At 32.7% G+C, this 19,841-nt stretch overlaps 1 protein-coding gene and 1 non-coding gene across 2 annotated transcripts; one reads left to right on the forward strand and one right to left on the reverse strand.

Moving 5' to 3' along the window:
• Window positions 1-1,659: 1,659 nt before the first annotated feature.
• Trnae-cuc lies at window positions 1,660-1,731 on the reverse strand. Its single transcript has one exon. It is a non-coding gene; the product is annotated as a tRNA-Glu (tRNA).
• A 15,729-nt stretch (window positions 1,732-17,460) lies between these two features.
• LOC125065342 (zinc finger protein Noc) lies at window positions 17,461-19,551 on the forward strand. The gene is made up of 2 exons (XM_047672892.1): window positions 17,461-17,930; window positions 18,044-19,551. The coding sequence occupies exons 1-2, from the start codon at window positions 17,844-17,846 to the stop codon at window positions 19,295-19,297; spliced, it is 1,341 nt and encodes a 446-aa protein (XP_047528848.1). The 5' UTR covers window positions 17,461-17,843; the 3' UTR covers window positions 19,298-19,551.
• The last annotated feature ends 290 nt before the right edge of the window (window positions 19,552-19,841 follow it).

A 19,841-nucleotide genomic window follows, 5' to 3' on the forward strand; every position in this document is an offset into this window, starting at 1 on the left:
CATTTAGGGATTGATAAATTCGAATATGGTAATGAGACATTGCGATTTATAACAGAGAATGATTATGTCTGTCTGTCTGAGATTGAAATGCAGTTTCAAAGGCGAGGACTGATTATTTTATGCCCTGTAGTCATGACCTAATGTCACGATGTTTTGGATAAGACTTCGAAGTTATAATAGAATGGTTATTATTTTGGTATTTATAGATAAGAACCCGTAATTTATATTCAGCTTGAGAATATACAAATGATTCTCTAATAAGTTAAGCTTAAAAAAACATGGGAGAAAAAAATTCAAGATCTTAAAAACATAGTAAAACAAGAATTGAGAAATACAAACGACTGACGTCTTTATAGCTAGTTTCTAAATATATAGTAATAAATGCGTAAAATTTTCGTTTTAATTAAACACGTGCGTGTTACAGGTAATAAATAAAGATTCAATTAAGTTAGATGTATGAATGAGATTTATCATAACAATAAAAGCAAAGCGGCAATGAAAATAATTGAACTGGAATCAAATTCGTTACACACTGTTATTTCTTTGATGTAATATGAATATATGCCTACGATTAGATATATTGACGTATATTTTTATATAAGTATTGTCGTCATAGCGTCTAGCATATGCACATGGCATTATTTTTAATTTATAATTTTAATATCACGGAACGCTTATGGTCGGTTTCTGAGACTCTTCCGTTCCCTCGTCTAAAATCGTTGTCAATATATATTGAAGTATATTCTAATGTAAGTAAATCCTATTATTGCAACAGCTTAAAAGTTTTGTTAAACAAAAAAATATGTATCTGATCTTATTACTTTTATGTGTTTATTTTAGCGTTATTATAATGTATTTTAAAGAAATAATTGGTAAATAATTTTGATAATTATGTTGATATAAGCCAAAAACAGATTTATGGAAACAAGTTGTAATCACATATAACCATATTTTATTATGTTTTTGAAAGAGAAACTAGCCATTGGGTAATTTAATTAGGTGTTAGATCAACGTTACAAAATTCCCTTGGAATTATAATAACAATATTCTCATCCTTATAAAACTTTACTAACACGTTAAGTTTGATGATTGTAACTAAACTGCCTAACTTTGCATTTAAATACGAACAGCAAAATAAAGCAGAATATCTAATGAGCTTACACAAAGCTTGTGAGAATCGTAGGATCTTTGATAATTCGTTTGCATTATGCAGAAAAGTATGAGTGCGAGGTCTTAACATAAGACACTTAACATAAGAACTTAGTTTCCAAGGTTGGTGTCGTATTGGAGATGTAAAGGCTAAAATTTATATAGGCCCTGGTGAACTCTTACCATCAGGAGGCCCATTTGCCTGTCCGCCTAATATGGTTTAAAAAAAGCTTTTCTGACATTATTTGAGCATAGTTTACTACTTAGTTATTGTTAATGTCTGAAAATATGCTTCGACGAGATTCTTGCGATTGTCAAAGTTTCCTTTGTAAGCAGTCTATTAAAATATTATTACAATCATTTTTATTAACGTAAAGAGCAATCAGATTATTTATCAAAATTAGCCCATTTTGTATTCAATGTTACTGTTATATAATAATATATATTATTTTTAATATATTGTGTATAAAAAGTATGTATATATAAAAAAAAATAAGTAAAAAGGATACATTCCGGTACCGGGAATCGAACCCGAGCCTCCTGGGTGAGAGCCAGGTATCCTAGCCACTAGACCATACCGGATATGATTGAGGGGATGAAATTGATGTGTAATAAGCTTTTAACACAATTTATATTAATAAGTTCTTATATAAAGATTTTTTTTTATGTTATAGGAGGCAAACGAGCAGGAGGCTCACCTGATGGAAAATGACTACCACATCTGCAACACCGGGGGGCTTGCAGGTGCGTTGCAGGCCTTTCAGGAAGGAGTACGCTCTTTTCTTGAAGGTTCAATGGTTGAAGTTTTAGAGTGATCATTATTTTTGATTAATAAATAAATAATTCGGTAAACTAATATTTAAATAAACCGATTCCGATAAAAATCCAAATAAGTCACGTTACGTATGACGTCACGTATGACTTGATTGCTTTTTCCAAAACAATTATTTATATTGATGTCGAATCTCACGTTATTGATAAATAAAATAAATAAAATCATATTTTTAAACAGTATTTAAATATAAAAATATGTATACAGTATGCCTTAGTTAATTATTTTATTACTTCTTATAACAAATTACGTACCTACTAAAGTTTATATATGTATACTAAATACGTACTATAATCGTTATCCAAGTAAAATCCCACCAATAAATAGGGCACCGATCTTTATATTAGGATATTAGAGTAAGCGACCCAGTGATTTATTAACCCTAATTCCCTAAATAGGGCTACAGAGGGCTCCTGACCTATTTATCACGTAATCTAATAGCCACTTGGCTCCCACTTGCCAAGATTGCAATCAGTTCAAAAGAAGTCAAATTTATTTGAATATAATTTATGTCTTTATAAACTTTACCATGTCATACGAGAGGACGAACAATAGATAGATCTGAAGACAACATCTCATCAAGTATGAAAAGCCATCAATTAAAGTCAAAAGTAAGGATTCGATGTCATCGATTGTGAATTTCAAATCCGATGCATGGAATTTTGTTAAACGACGCTACACCGACTTATTATATGGTAAACAGTCCACGTCTGCGAACTAGTTGTTCATCAATGTCAATCTTGAAACATATTTTGTATACGCTGCAGTAAACGTTTCAATATATATGACACATTTCAAAAGTATAGTTTCTTGCTGTGGTTTAAAGGGATTACGCCTTAACCTTGACATTATTTGAGTACCGATACTTATGACCATCGGGTGATGCGTTTAGTTAAATATAAAATAATATATATTTAATTTTATATTTGTTAAATGATTATGAATAAAAATATATTTTTTTAAGTATCAAGACTCATCAAATCGTGTAGTCTATTTTTGTTCGCGATGTCATCGGATGTGAATTTCAAATCGGTTGCATTGAATTTCGTTGATACGACGCTAAAGCAACTTATTATATGGTAAGCAGCTATTACCATGTCTGCTTGCCTGTTGTCGATCAACGTCAATCTTGAGACCTTTTGGACACACGTAGTGATTTTCATTAGTGAAAAAAGAATATTTCTATTAATTAAAAGTAAAATAAAATTTTATTAAGGTAGCTTAGTATGATAAATCTTTGGTTTCATTACATTCATTAAGACAACGTACTTGAAAGTTATATGCAGACCTGATAATTATCCCAAAATATCAAGCAATAAACGACCAACAAACAAATATTTGGTACGTTTTATTAATTTTTAATCGAACTAAAACAACAAAATTAAAAATATAACATTAAGTTTACTACATAAATCTTTGGTTTTATTGAAACCATTAAGATAAAAATAAATTTTATCACTATAAAAATAATTAATAAAAAAAAACCGTCCCGTGTGAATCAATCTCAAATACGTTCCCCGACATTTGAAGATCGGGATACGATGCTTATCCCGGATCGGACCTTTGTCTGCCCTTAAACGGCTCTGAATAGCCTTTGTTGATGGGAGACAATAAGTTGTCTTTAAATCTTCAAAAGGTATTAATTACCATAATGCAACTAGATTATATATTTACGCATAATTATTCTGTATCTGGAATGTTAAATAATAATTTCATCGATAATAAATTTAACGAGAAGCAGGAAATAATAAAATTAATGTTTTATCTATATTTATATTGTAACAAGCGTACCGAACAAGCTTTGCTCGGGTAATTTATACTAAAGGACTAAGGAATAACTTTTTAATAATATAAAAAAATGTATATATAATTGAATGATTAGTTCTGGAGATATATAAAATAAACAAATAAATTTTTCTCTTTATAATATTAGTAGAAACAAAATCGATTTGTATGGTTGAACATTAGCAGCCTGTAAATTTTCCCACTGCTGGGCTAAAGGCCTCCGCTCCCATTGAGGAGAAGGTTTGGAGCATATTCCACCACGCTGCTCCAATGCAGGTTGGCGGAATACACATGTGGCAGAATTTCGTTGAAATTAGACACATGCAGGATTCCTCACGATGTTTTCCTTCACCGCCGAGCACGAGATGAATTATAAGCACAAATTAAGCACATGAAAATTCAGTGGTGCCTGCCTGGGTTTGAACCCGAAATCATCGGCTAAGATGCACGCGTTCTAACCACTGGGCCATCTCGGCTCTGGTTCTCGGGTCTAGTGGCTTATGGTTGAACGCGCTAATCTAACTACCAGTCTGATTTTAACAATTACTATACGCTATAATTACATGAACTAATATTACAAAATATTTGAAACAGACTACTATAATGAAGATTTACAACACGTCGAATCTAGTGCATACAAAAATAATGACACAAAGAGTCGTTTTAAATTAGTACACTTATACGTGGTATAATAAACGTACGAAATATAATATTTTGTTTGACTATGGATATGAATATATGTGTATGTGTGCAATCAATTTATGGAAATCAATAAGTAATTAGGTTTTTGAAATTATATTTAAGCTATTATTTCATTAGTAGCATTAAAAAATATTTATATTTTATTATTAAAGAAAGTTTCACCATCAACCTGAAATTAAATGTTTGCGTAAAGTAATAATGAATATAATAGTTCAATTCTTAATTTAATGGCTTTTATTTGCGCAAGCCTTTGCCTTACGGGTGATATTTATTAACAGGAAGTGACTTATCTACTACGATATTTAAAAAATAATCCCATCGTAATTTTACTCTGCTTTAAAATGACTACAATTTATTTATTTATATTATGTCATTAATGTGATTAAAATATCTCATAAGTATTATAAATAAAGGAATCATGATTTAAGTCCTCGTGTTTATCTGTAATATTTATTTTAATAAAACATTTTTACTATCTTTTGAATAACAAATTTCCAAATGATTACGTTCGTACGTTTTCCCTTGATTGTGAAATTCTTTCACAAATATTGCTAATACAAATAGTTAATTTCAATTTAATACTAGATAACCGAGTACAGTTTGTATATTTTAATTTTAACTTTGATTAAATTAGACTTTAGTGTGGCAACGGCATATTTTACTTACCTTATTAAATTTTACAATATTAAAAAGTATTACTTAAAATCTAAAGACATAATGTATTGTACAAGTTGGTAACACATATATGTGTAAACTACATCATGATCGAATAAAAAATCATCTCATCAAACATTAAAATGTCGTGCCCAATCTCATCGCATACAATGCTACCATAAGTCCATTTAGCGTTTGAGTCGGAAACAAGGCTTCAGACGGTAGCACGTACTTGCCACCAGGTTTTTGCCTGCATTCATCGCCTCCATACATTGTGCATGTCACGCGGACCCACAATTGGTATGCATGTTGGTCGTGCAACGCGAATTTATATTCCGCACCGTCCCTCGGGTTCGGCAGAAAAAAAAAATATTAAAACTTTCACAGAAGTCTCGGAACTGTTCAGAAATTTTTATGGTACCTTTCGTTTTTACTCAACGTATACCAATGATGCCAACTAAAAGTTCCATATAAAACGTAATTTATGTTACTTTATAATAGTTAGCGAAATAATCCATTAGGTTAAACATTGTTAGACGTCATGTTATGAATATAATCAGTTCTAACTGTTAAGCAGAAACGATTCCAACCGCCTTATTAAATTGCAAATGGAATAAATTAGACATAAATCGATGACTTATTTAATTACACGACAGTGTATTGCAATACCTTACAAATGATTTCTGGAAAGATTCCATTCGTGTTTGTTTAATAGGTGCAAAAAAACTACATACCTTTGAACGTTGGAAGCTACGGAATTTTGATTGAACATGCATATTTCAGCTTGACGATTTTTCTTCGAAGTGTTGGATGGAAACGCTTAACATCATGGGTGGGCGCTTCTGCTAGATTGATTTCATTGTCACTGCTAGTATAATTCAGGCGAAATGTCAAGTCGTGAATAGTTAATCTACCCACGTTGACACGTCCACCACTCGCGATTATAAAATGTGATGACATCAATACAAATGTCAACAATGTTCAAAGAAATCGTCAATTATGTCTAAGGCTTTACGTTCTACTTCTTTTGAATTTCAATGTCCTTTATCTTATCGAATCGGAAATTATTGTCGATTTAAATGGACTTCTGATTTTTTATTTATTTTAAATGTTTTCTTATAATTTTATCTCTATTTGATTTCAGAGTTTTAAGTTAAAAAAATCACGATTATGAAGAAGGTTTTAATAATAATTATTTTTATGTAAAATATCGCCAATAACAGAAGACTTATGAAACTCAAGATGGTTCGTTGCCTGTCTTATTTAAAGCATGTCTTAAGAGATTTGCGTTAATCATTAACCATACAAAGTTTCTGGATATACAATTTTGTCCTAATTCTTAGTAACAAGGCTTTAAAGAAACGAGTTCTTAACTGCATTATATCTTTAATCTTGACTAAGCGACATATTGAATTAAATTTAACAGAAATCCTACATTGTCAACGTTTCCCTTCGTTCCATACTCAATTTCTAGTTCGAGAATTATATACCCGTGGAATAATATACTCTTCACCGCTCCTGCTAATCTTCCGACCCACACAAAGAACTCAATTTATACTTAATTCCATTGTCACAGGCAACAAAGATCTTGTCAATTATAATCTGCAAGAAATCTTTCATCGCGGATCCCGTCAAACGGTAGCACACGGTAAACCAACTGCCGTAGCAGGGACAAAAAACTTTTTAATAAATTATTTGCGAAACCTGTTTAAAACCCTCTTCAAAGGGCGGCGGGGAAGTGAAACCGATTGCTCGTGACGTGATGGCTTTTGTGTCCATCGAGTATTATGTTGTCAAAATACACGAGGATTTTGTTATTATTTTTGTGTTTGCGAGAACACTTAGCACCCTTTTGTATGGACCTTCTGAGAATAGGGGATGTGTGGGTCATAAAGAGAATACGATGCTAACTCCAATCTTTCCATGAAAAACGACATGTGAATAGAATAGCAATCAAGCCGAGGTCCTTAAAGAAAGGAAAACAATGCGTTATCCTCGCGTCTTAGATGGAATTACTCTGACTTGCGTCTGAAAGTTAATCTCCGCTGGGAGGGTAATAATTTCATAAAAGAAAAAAAAACATGTCACATGTCTCGCGTCTTACACGACGTGTCCTTAAAAACTTAATAACATTTTTGCGTATGTGAAGCCGTCGTCTCGCATTACGCTCTCCTCGCCAAATGTTCCTGGCAAATTACAACATCACAACGCATAAACACGCGTGGCTGAGCTCGCTTTTGTCACGTCACCCGAACGGGACTCTCCTTGATATTTATTCAAATTATTATTCTACGTCTCCCTCTTTGTTTTGTTACGAATGAATTTTTCATACACACGGCTCCAAAAGCTCCGGTAATTTCACTTTGACTCACATCTTCAACGGGAATGGATTTATATTTGACCTTTTTTGTATTTTAATACGGAAAATAAGCGAGTTTGTTTGTATTTCATCTTAAGAGATTTTAATCATACAAATACAATATATTCCAACAAGAATATAAAAATGACAGATATAACGATACCAGCTTCAATTCAGATCTCAAAGTTACCGCAGCAGAATATTTACTCGCTTCACAAATTATAATTACTCTAGCTTATTCCTATTTGCCAGGCCTTGATATGTTGAGCTGTCGTATATCTTTCTGCCAAAACGTCTTTTACAGCCATTTTTAACTCCTTCTCAAACATTATTAATATCAGCGACGTCATTTGTTAATTTAGTTGAGATTGATGGCTCCGCTTCAAGAATGTTTAAATTCGTATTTAATGAAACTTCAATGTACATCTAACGGATATATCATCGTTAAAACTTTAGTGAGATATGAAGTCTTTGTCACCGGTAATGGATTCACACAGCTATAAATTTCAACCTCTTGACAAGAAACAGAAAATATTTATGAATTATTTAACATCAAATATGCTGTCACTAAATAAATTTGATTTTTACTTATTTAGTTAAGAATATTTAATTGCTGCAATGTGATTAACGTATTTGTTTTGCTTCGTGGTATTTGAATGTTTGTTTGGTCGTAATACTGCGTCTACGCCTGTTTGGGGAGATAAGAGTGTTTTTTATGAAAGACAAACAAGGAATTAGGTTTCTTGTGTGAACCGTCATTACCTTCTTCCGTATGAGAAACGACACATCCTTTTCCCTTCAGTTAGAAAATATTTGCTGTAGTCTTATAGTAACTTGTATTGTTAGTTTAAAATTTTAACTTTTCAAGTTCAACTTTATTTAAATCCCACCTGGTTTAATTTATAACACGACTTATGCCAGTACCATAAAGATTGAAGTGCTTGTGCGTCATATTTTAATAGCTGATGACTACTTTCCATAAAAAGTAAGAAAAGTATTCAGTAGATGATTGGTAAATGATTATAAGAACTGACTCGCTGGCACTGCTAATGATATTAAAAACTATTGTCGTATTAAATTATTGTGATCCTATAAACTATTATTCTCTCTAAAAAGAACCAGACCCTAAGGGCCTTACCTATGAAACAGCATTAGAGTTCATCGCGGCGATAATAACTATCGTTGATGTGCTTAGAAAATTATGTCGTTCAGTAAAATCCCTTCAAATACTATTGTAGTTTTTGTTTAAAAGTATTTTAAACGAATAGATAAGACAATACTTATTTGTAATTACCACTTTTGTCACACCAATGTATTAAAGATAATCTTCAAACTAGCTATTTTAAACCCCCATTCATTATGATTAGTCAGTCATAACGTCTGTCAGCTCACACTCAGCACGTAAACCAACCCCAATGTAAATATCACCCTATTATCTGACTTTAACAATTTCGTAAACTCACAGTAACCCATCAGTGGAATATAAATTACGTCCACACCAAATACATTTACTATAAACACATTCATAATACAGACAAAACTGATCTTTATAACGATGTGTTAAGAGCTATTGATAATAATAATAGCCTTGATGATGTGTTAAATTATTTTGGTGAATATGGCAGAAAACATCCTCTCAAATTGCCCCCTGCCAATAAAAAAGGGGAAGATGCAAAGCTGAATTTTGTTTATCGTTATCTTTATGGTGGGCCACCATTTATTTATACCGTATGCGTTGGGATGTAATATAATATGGCTTGGAATAAAAGTTTTTATTTAAGGGTAAGCCTGTTTCACGCTCCAGTAGATTCTTTAAGTAATCGTTGAGTTAGAAAATGTTATGAATGAACCTTTATAAAAGGTATGTTCGATTTAGAAGTAATTGTATTTATTGGTTGGATGTGTGTTCAAACGAAATCACAAATTGTATAGGATTATTCATATTATAATGGTAATGTGGCTTGAATTTACCAAATTTGTAGTTGCGTCGCTTATTCTGAATTATTTATTTAATTCTGTGATATTTTAACAAGGATTTCGTCTCTTTTGTTACGAGGTTTGTATTTAAATTACATTTATTTTGATTTCCTTTATAGTAACATCTAAGGACATTGAAAAAGCACTTTAAGGTTGTATTTTAATTTTATTTGTAAGGTCTTTATCATAAATAAACAAACTACTTAACTTTCATTATTATTATTCTCTGTAGCGTTGTAAGTACTAGGTTTTACTAATTTACTTGTATATTGCAATAATGTAACTGAGAATACAAAAGCTTATTTCGAAATGGTATCAGATTAATACATTTTGAGGACTTCATATATAAAATAAAATGTATCCTCAAACACTGCGCCTTAAGATTTTTAATAATAAAACTAGACTTGGAAGGGTTTCTAGAACTAAGACAAAGATATTTTTATAAACATGTGTGCTCACATCAGTGTTTATTATGAATATCGTCACCCCTACAGACACACTTAACCAAACATAATCAAAATGTTTGCGTTTCAGAAACAGTTCTTATCACTTCAGTAATAAAGGCGTGTATTTTATGATGTGATAGTAAAATGTTTTGCTGTTTCTCGGAATGTGTTAAATGATTATTTGCTGTTCGCTGTGTGTGATGCTTCGTTTACATGTTTATAAGCTTTGCGCTTTCGTGCTTCTGTTTTTATTGCTATTAGAATTGCATGTTTGTTCATTCAACCGACGTATTACATCACGTTTTAAATACAAAAGGCATAAAAATAAAAAGATAATTTGTAATTTCTATGACTGTCCATTTTTAGTACGTTATGGTAAGCTTATGTTTTCTTGGTAACCTTATTTAACTGAATTTTTTTATTAAATGTACATTTTTTATGCTGTTACTAAAATATGAAAAAAATAATAATTGGAAAACAAAAGAAATAATTATTTTTTAAATCCGTCAACTGCTTTTTAAGGTAACAATAATACGTATTTTCAATTCGTCATAAGGTTTTCGATTGCAAGAAAAGCCATAACATATTTTTTTATTAGTTTTTAATTATTATAATCAGAATTCAACCAATTGAAGTCCTGATTGCCCCTACCCCAGCTGGGTATATGCCTCATCCAATGTGCGTCAAATCTCTCGGTATTGCGCCTAATAAGTATTTTACCAAACATAATTAATAATGTAGTATTTTTAAAGATTCTGCCATATTTTTAAAATGAATCTATATAACAATATTTTTATTCACTATACACGCTTATATTAAAGTTTGTTAACTGTTTTTTTATATAAAAAAATGGTTTGATTTCAGTACCGCTAGGTACACCTTAAAAAATTTGCAAACGACTAGCGAATACAACAATAACGACAAAAAATTAGAAATTGGAAATTTTCATTTACCTTAAAATATAAATTTAAAAAAATAAAAAAGACCACTCACTCAAAAATACAATAAATAATGGATTCCCAACAAAACTCATTCATGAAGCGCCACCTTCTGAATCGCACAAAGATGACTAACAGAGCAGGATGACACAATTGTCTCATTAAAGCAGTCATTAAGCATTGTTTCCCTTACTTTTGAATTTTACCGACACAGTGTGGAGCCATTAGACAAGAGAGCGGAAAGTGTGTAAACGCCGAAAGGATATTAATGTTACCATAACTTAAACTATTTTTTAATTGCCGTAGATATTTAGATTCTTTTTATATTCTATCGATAAATAAGTGAAGATTAATATCTATTTGTATTACAAACTGTAAATATTTATTGCAATTGATAACGCAAAATTCTTCGAGGCTAAATACAGAGCATTGCTTTAATTAATAGATCTTATTAATAAGCATGTGCAATTCAATATGTGACCGAAGCGAATTGTAACAAGGGTTTATTTTAAAAAGTTCAGATATCTCGACATCAGTTTTTTAATTCTCATCAAAAGCAATGTCTCTGTGAACAATTTTCCGCAAAAATTATTTGGTGGTCAAGATTACTTGTCAATAATTAATTAAATAAATCTAACTACTAAAAAGATTAATGCAGTGTTAAAAAATCAATCAAGTTGCGAACCACCGCTAGCTTAGCTATAAATAAAAGCAAGAGCCACTAATATATCACAAAACATTTAGCGGCTCAACGAACAAGTGTTACAAGGCCCATGCTACACAGTGAAATTATTTACAACGGCGGCATTTCACAAAGCTCGCCCGTTTATTGCGACCATAAATACTGATAAAACACAGGGAATATTTATTTCAGTTCACTTCTTATTTATTGCTTGCTCTGCGTTCTGGTTTTTACGCGTTACAATTTTTCTCGTCAACGAATATTTAGGCTTAACAAGATGGTTATTATTCTCGAAGATTCTATCAAATGTTGCTTAATAATTTGATCGGAAATTCCAATTTCTTTCAGTAACAATATCTCAGGGAACCAAAAAGAGAGAATTGTAAATACATGATGGTCTACTTGGTGGTAGATCTACTAATGTCGACTCGTTTGGTACCACCCACTCATCAGCTATTCTACAGGTAAATAGCAATGATTGGTAAAGTTGTTTTCCAGTTTGATGAGTAAGTAAGCTAGTGTAAAACGCAAAGCTTATAACGTCTTAGTTCCCAAGGTCGATAGCACATTGACGCTGTAAGGAATGGTTAATATTTCTTTCAGCACCAATGTCTATGGACAGTGATGATCACATATCAGCAGGTGGATCATTTGCCCGTTCGTCTATTAAATAATAAAAAAAAAAAAAATGAGGGTTATTTTCAGCTCCTCGGTCCAAATGCAGCTGATTAAATAGATCATATTTAACTATAGATTTTAATGGCCCGATATGGAATTAGAATCTTGAAGGTCAAAATCGACCGATATCAGTTAGTCATATGATCAACGTTTTGAAACTTATAATAAAAATATAAATTAAACCTAAAAAAAAATTTTCCAGGCGTCCAAATAATAACACAATTCGTCATAAGCATTTCTAAGCTTTCTCATTGTATATTACTTCTTTTGAATTCCTTAAGCCGAGCCCTTTGCCCTGTACAATACATTTAACCTTTATCATCTAGAGATAATTTGTCGAAAATACAATACGATAGACAAAGGTTGAAATTTTATTGCACAGATAAGAAAGGTCTAAAGATTTCGTTCCTATTGCTTTATCTCTTGCAGCTTAACGATAAGATTTACTGTGCAATAAATATTACAATTAGGGCACGCAAGAATTTTATTATCTCTGTACTTTGGGAGGTCTATTTAATTTTTGGCAATAAAATCTTTACGATTTAAATTACTTTCGAGTCAAACGTGTTTGTGTTTAGAAAGAGTTGTACCAGTAATTGTTAGAAAAATCAAGTCAATTAACTCACAGTTTATCAAATTTTACCTGAAGATTACGACAATCAGAATACTTGTTCTTGGCTAAAAGGTTAACTGCGTCAAGAATAACAAGGATGACTAAACTGTTAGGTCTGATTACGGAGGTAGACTAAGACATAGTCTAGATATGTTACAAAAACAACAAAATTGCAATAGCAAAAGCTTTCAATGTGACGTCATAACGACGATAGAAATCGCTTGAAAACAATTATCGAATGTATTTGTCTACGTCCATTATTTCATCAAGATGTGAGTTCTTATCTTCCGTGCTACGTACATTTATTATTAAAATGAATAATACATCCTTTAATACGAGATCTCTAACCCAACAGAATAATACAACGAAAAGCATTGTCTTGTTCGAACGAATATATGGTGAGTGATAATCAGACAAGCTTACACAGCGTACTGTCCTCATTTGACTCCGTCTGCTCAAGCTTTTCAAATAAGGATAGTAAAGACAGGAATACGATTAAACTGTACCCAATAAAATGTATACTGTAAATTGATACAGTTTACATAGGATGTTTGTTCTTATGTTTAAGGTTGACTAATTATTAATTTATAACATAATGAAAATTTAAATTTAGTTTAGTGACCTTTTTCCTTCCAAAACGTGTCACGAATATATTAAGCGGCGTGTGCTCGCGAAAGTCGCATAATCTTTATACAATAGAACATATATGTTTATAATTTTTAATTAAAAGTCTTTTTGAATAACAAATTAATTGATTCTTTGGATAACCACGAACAACCAGTGTGACAAAAGTTTTCAGAAGAAAATATATTTCATATAGTATTTAACTTCTGTGCTGTACACCCGCTTTCCGCTTTTTCACATTAACTCCTCCATGCTGGTTGTCTGGAAGAAATCGCTCTTAAGCGATAAGACCGCCTGTTGTACATTTCTTTTTTTTTAATATTGTGTTATTGAATGTAAGTTTTTTTCTTGTGTGTGTACAATAAAGAGTTATTATTATTATTATTTTAAAAAGGTTATGATATAATATGGTTTTAAATTTTCGAGGTGGTAAATGCTAGTGTAAATATATCTTGAACTATTAGAACAGTCTTGTGATCAGTGATCACTATTGTTGATACCACGTAAGTTTGAGAGCAGATGCGGTAAGATCAAAGCAAACGCCTCTAAACATACTGTATATGAAACTTTGACAATTGACAGCAACAATAAACCATTTGAACATAACACGTGTGTACATTTTATAAATTTTATGTAGCGCTTTATAAAAAAATCAGCGAAATAAAGTCATGTATTACATTATACTTTGAATTAAGCGTTTAAAATGTCAAATTAAAAAGCGAAGTTGTATTGTGTCTATTTATACCTATATTTTGCTGTATATACTTATAGAATATATAATATAAAATTTTGATATAGAAATCGTGTGTTTCAAATTCCCTGCAATTTAAATCCAGTTAGTTAACCTAAACAAACAAACAAAGCTTCGACTTGTAGTTGTGATAAGTTATAGTTTCTACGCCCAGTTTGGCTTAGAACTGTCGGTGCCGACTTCTTTGATCTCGCCGCATCCGTTCGTCATTGGCGCGTTTGTCGGGTGTCGACGGTACTAATCATCCATCCCTTAAACCGGCGCCAGACATTCGATAACTACGGACAAAGACAAGCTGATTACTAGGAGAGTTTTTTAGAAATATTTGCTTAGACTTAATCTATTTTCAGGCTAAGCGTGAAATGAATTTTTTTTTTTTTGGAAATGATAATTATTGAGCGAATGTGTAATAGTAACTTTATATATAGCTTGAGAGTTTTAATTTATATTTATAAGTAGCTCCGTCTTGTTTTATTTGCAAAATAAACATTATCATCATCTTTCTCAATATATGGACTATGAAATGAAAAAATATATTTTATAGTCTTTCAAACAAACTAATGCTTCAATTTGAAATATTCATATAAATTTATATACATTTTTATTTATTGAATAAAATATTCGGTCGACATTAAAGTTCTTTGCACAACAGTATATTATAAAGGAAAAATAAATTTAAGCAACGTGTCGTGTCTGCTTCATAATTTATTTTTAAAACATGAATACTTCCTCACAACTTTTAATTGATAGTACCAATTAGTCACTTGAAAGTCTGAGGCCATTGGATTTTATCATCATGAATAACAAAAAAGAAAGAACTTCATTTAATGTAAATAAGAACTAGAAATAAACCCATATCTCAAACGAATACTTTTTATAAATCTTATGATAAGTAATTTGAATAATTATTTATTTATTAGTTATGAAAAGACAAGATCACCGATTATGTTGCTCCAATCAACATTAGAGCAGCATGGTAGAGAGAAGGCTTTTACTTGAAATAGTATTTAAGATAATTTAAAATTCGTTCATTCTAACCGAAAGCGACAAGAAAAAGTTACGAAGATTTGATTCTATGATTTAGGAGTTCTTTCGGCACTTTTTGCTCAATTTTTTGCTTGTTAATTTATAATGAAATATGTTTACACGTGCACAAATTGCTAATGGCGTATAATTCGTTGTACTTCTTTCGACTTCGTTGACTTAGAGCGATTTTTAAAGCGGAAATAATTATGAGCCTAGAGACTAAGTTGAAAGTATATATTTTATTGAGAGTTTGAGAGTTTGCGTAGTTAAACCCGTTAATTCCAAGATATCGTTGTTTGATATGAGTAATTATTATAAGTAAGCAACTTTATTGACGAAGTTAATAGGCTATATAACATCAGGCTATAACACCACGAATAAAAGCTGTAACGTAAACGTTGATCAATATGGCAAACATTGGAAAAGAAGTACAATTTAAATTTAATCTCATATGAAAAATTTATGCTTTAAGTTTTTATTGTTTTTAATAAATTACAATACTGCCAATTACACTGTTAACATGTTTGCTCATTACAATACAAATATTACTTTAGACGAATAACATTACAGAATATAAATAGATACATACCTATATAAAAATTAAAAAAATATTTCAAAAAAGATAAAATCTAAATCTACTTGTAGATTTTACTGTATTCATTAAAACAGTAACGAAAGTAAGGGATATGTACATTTAATTTTCATATATAAAATGTTACGCGAGTTTTAAGTACGTAGGTTACTGGTAGTAAAGGTAGTAAAAATAATAATTAATAAGCATGTAAATGATACAATTAATAAGTATATATCACTGTGTATACTTAGATACTTTTTGTATAATAAATTCGCACTAATGCATATGAATAAAGCATATACATCTAATCGTCGATTACCACCAACCCCATAAATCCATTAAGATAAGCCTATCTATGGAGATAAGATCCCATTAGTTCAGGTCATTGGTACGCCATTTAACGGATTTTTTTAAATCCCCTTATCAAATAATTGAGTCTAAATATATAATTCATTATACATCAACTTTCATTTATATTTTTATATTAACTATAATATTTTTGTTAAACATAATACAACAGTATCATATTTTTAAATAAGTTCATCGGATTTGGTTTTCTTAAATCATTATTTAAAATATCCCTAGAACTTCGTAAGTAGCTTAAAAACGTCTTATTTATAAATGCTAACTTAAACCCGAAAATAGATCCTAAAGTAGACTTAAAAGGAATAGAAAAAGATTAGTTGATTTAAAATATACGCATTAGTAATAATCCCTGAGATCACAAAACGTATTAACAACAACGTGAAAAGCAAGACAACAATTGAAAATAAAAATAGAAAAATGAGCAAGCGTTAAATGCAAGAAAACGTTTCTATAAACGACTTTATTTTTATGAGAAACGATATACGACACTTGAATAAAACAAGCGCGACGCCTAACTGAATTCACTGTTGGCAAAACATTTCAATTCCGCAGCCAACAAGTGATAACGTCGCAGTCGACGCACGTATACCATGATTTAGTCACAAACTAGACTAACAATAAACAGCCTGACGCCTATGCGCTCCTAAACAAACACTAAAATGCCCACGTCTCTAATTTATAGAAGAACTCCGGCCCGCGAGGCCCCGTATCGCAATAAACATGTTTTTTGTTTCGCATGTCCGCGCACTGTCAAATATATTACAACCCGCCGGGTTATTTACGACCTCTGTCGTCCGCCCATACGTTATACTTAGTATCTTTGTTTGGACACAATAAGCAATATTTCTAAAGGGCCCGACGTCGCTCGCAGCTGTTGATATGGGTTCCCAAATTGACATATTTAATTTGATCGCAACGCGGGTCCCGTTTGAACAGAGCCGTGTTTGACAGGTTTTAGTGTCGGATTAACATTAACGTTATGGACTTTGTACTGTCAATAAAGTGAAATATCGAAAGATAAAGCCCAGACTTGGTCATAAAACATGCGTTGACACATCAAACGGTTACGTGGAAATGCCATAGAACAGATCAATTTTCCCCTTTGAACCGAGCACATCCCAGAACAAAGGCGACTGTAAAAGAGTAAGTAGTTTCGAATGTGTCAGCAGCAAAGCGCCGGCGAGAGGAGCGTTGTCGAAAGCGTAATAAAAGTGGCGTGGAACAAAAAAGCTGCGGAGTGTAGCGGAGCGGGCAGGTAGAGCCGCGGCGGCTCAAAGCGACGCCGTCATGGGTGGCTCGCCACCAACGCCATCGCACGTCTCAATCCGCACCCGGCTGCCCGCCATGCCGCCTTTCCTTTTTCCCCTACCGCAATGCAGCTATGTGTCGTTTCCGCTTTATTTTTTATGACTGTGTGCTGCAGCGGAGAGATATAGCGTTGCTTCTCTAACAAAGACTTGAGATATTGCTATCCTTGTCTCGCGGGGCAGGCGGGAGGTAATGGAACGTCGTGTGCTGGTGGGGTCTCGTCTCTCACAGTCACCTCGAACGCCGCCACGGACGCACGCATTCGTTCCAAACATTTCGCGCGACCGTATCATAGAGTAGTTGTGTTACAGAGCCGACAGTGACTTACGTAAAGTGTACAAGTGATCGTAAATAATAAATCGTTTAAGTTAATCTCCAAATGGTGGTACTTGAAGACGGAGCTATGATGACTACTAATCCTAATCAGTATCTGCAACCAGATTATTTAACACCGCTTCCATCCTCTGTAAGTATTTTTATTTTATTTAAATAAAAAAAAAAATAAAAAAAAAATTAATAATTAATTTTAACAATGTATTATTTTTTATAAATTTTAATTTATTGTTTCTTTTGTTACAGTTGGACTCGAAGAAAAGCCCTCTCGCGCTTTTAGCGCAAACCTGTAGCCAGATCGGTGCAGACACATTGCCGACCAAACCGCTCTTGCCGCCGCTTGACAAAAAGAAATCAGTGAATAGTGTTAACAGTGATGCAATTAGTCGTTCTTCACCTAGTGCGAGTAAACCGGATAAACCACGTTCAACGCCAGAAAGCAAACATTTAGCTTTCAAACCATATGAAACTAATGTTGTTACGAAAAAACCTGAGGAATCGCGTCCACCATCAAAAGCAAGTTCTGACAGTTCGGAAGACAAAAAATCCGGAAAAAGTACGCCAGGAAGAAAATCAACTCCACCAACAACAGAAATTGGAAAGAGCAGTCCTTCTAATGAGCACAAATCTTCACCTGCTGCATCGTCTGGTACCAGTCCTATTATTCGTTCCGGATTAGAAGTTTTAGGACACGGAAAAGATCATCTAGGAGCATTTAAAAATATACCCGGATTGTCTGGATTTAATCCACTTGCTGGTCTTTGCTGCCCACCTGGAATGGAACAACACGCAAATCCTGCATTCCGACCTCCTTATGCTGGAGCGCCATTGAGCGCTCACCATGCTGCTATGTTGGCAGCAGCCGCTGGCTTCCCAGGATCTTCACCAAACCCTTATCTTGGATATGCTAGAGTTAAAACACCGGCAGGCGGAGAAACATTGGTTCCAGTATGCAAAGACCCATATTGCACCGGTTGCCAATTCTCAGTCAATAATCATCACCTTTTAATGAGCAACGGTGCTTGTCCTGCTGGTTGTACGCAATGTGAACATCAAAAGTACAATTTAGCTATGGCTATGGCTTTATCGCAACAAGGAGCCGCCGGTAATATTCCTTACCCGCAGTTGAGCCGCCCCTATGTTTGTAACTGGATCGTAGGCGACTCCTACTGTGGAAAACGTTTTGGAAATTCAGAAGAACTCCTGCAACATTTAAGAAGTCACACAACGGACGGATCAACGCCAACTTCGTCTGCAGTTTCACAGGCGTCGCTTTTGAATCCATTAAATCCTTTATTCACAACTGCTGGCCTTCGCAGCGCATACCCGTCGGCACCTCTGAGCCCCTTGTCTGCGAGCAGATACCACCCATATTCAAAAGCTCTACCAGCAAGCCTTGGCACATCACCGTACGGAGCCTTTAATCCAGCTTTAGGGCCCTTCTATTCACCTTATGCCATGTATGGTCAGAGGCTTGGAGCCGCTGCAGTGCATCAGTAATCTAGTGTAGTGAGGATTATGACTGACATTGTTAATGTTTGTAATGTCCAATTTTCTTCTGTGATATCATGATAGACTAATTGATGTTGTAAGGCGTGACCCGCCATGACAAATTTAGTGAATAGTGCAATCTTAAATAGATAATAACTTAAGTTATCTTTCCGACGGACTTTGTATCTACGCTGGTGATGTAGGGATTATATAAAGAATATGTACAGCCAAATGATTTGTGTATAATAATAATAATAATATCTATGTTTAATATTAAATGAAAAATTCAAATACAATATCTTTATGAAAATTACACAGTTTTTAATTTATTTTTCAACAACATTTTAACGATGAACATAATTTACATCTATCAATTTTTATTAATGCACTAAAATGATAAATGCAAAATAAAATATAACGTTACTTTCACATCGATAAATCATAAATAACACCGAGAAAGTGCCATAAGAGCTCGCATAAAGTAAATTACACATAACTCTTGATTCGTTTTAATTCTGGCACGGAGCAGTAAGCCGATACGAATGATTGATTA

The sequence above is a fragment of the Vanessa atalanta genome, chromosome 7 (assembly GCF_905147765.1).
Source record: "Vanessa atalanta chromosome 7, ilVanAtal1.2, whole genome shotgun sequence".
NCBI classification, from domain to species: Eukaryota; Metazoa; Arthropoda; class Insecta; order Lepidoptera; family Nymphalidae; genus Vanessa; species Vanessa atalanta.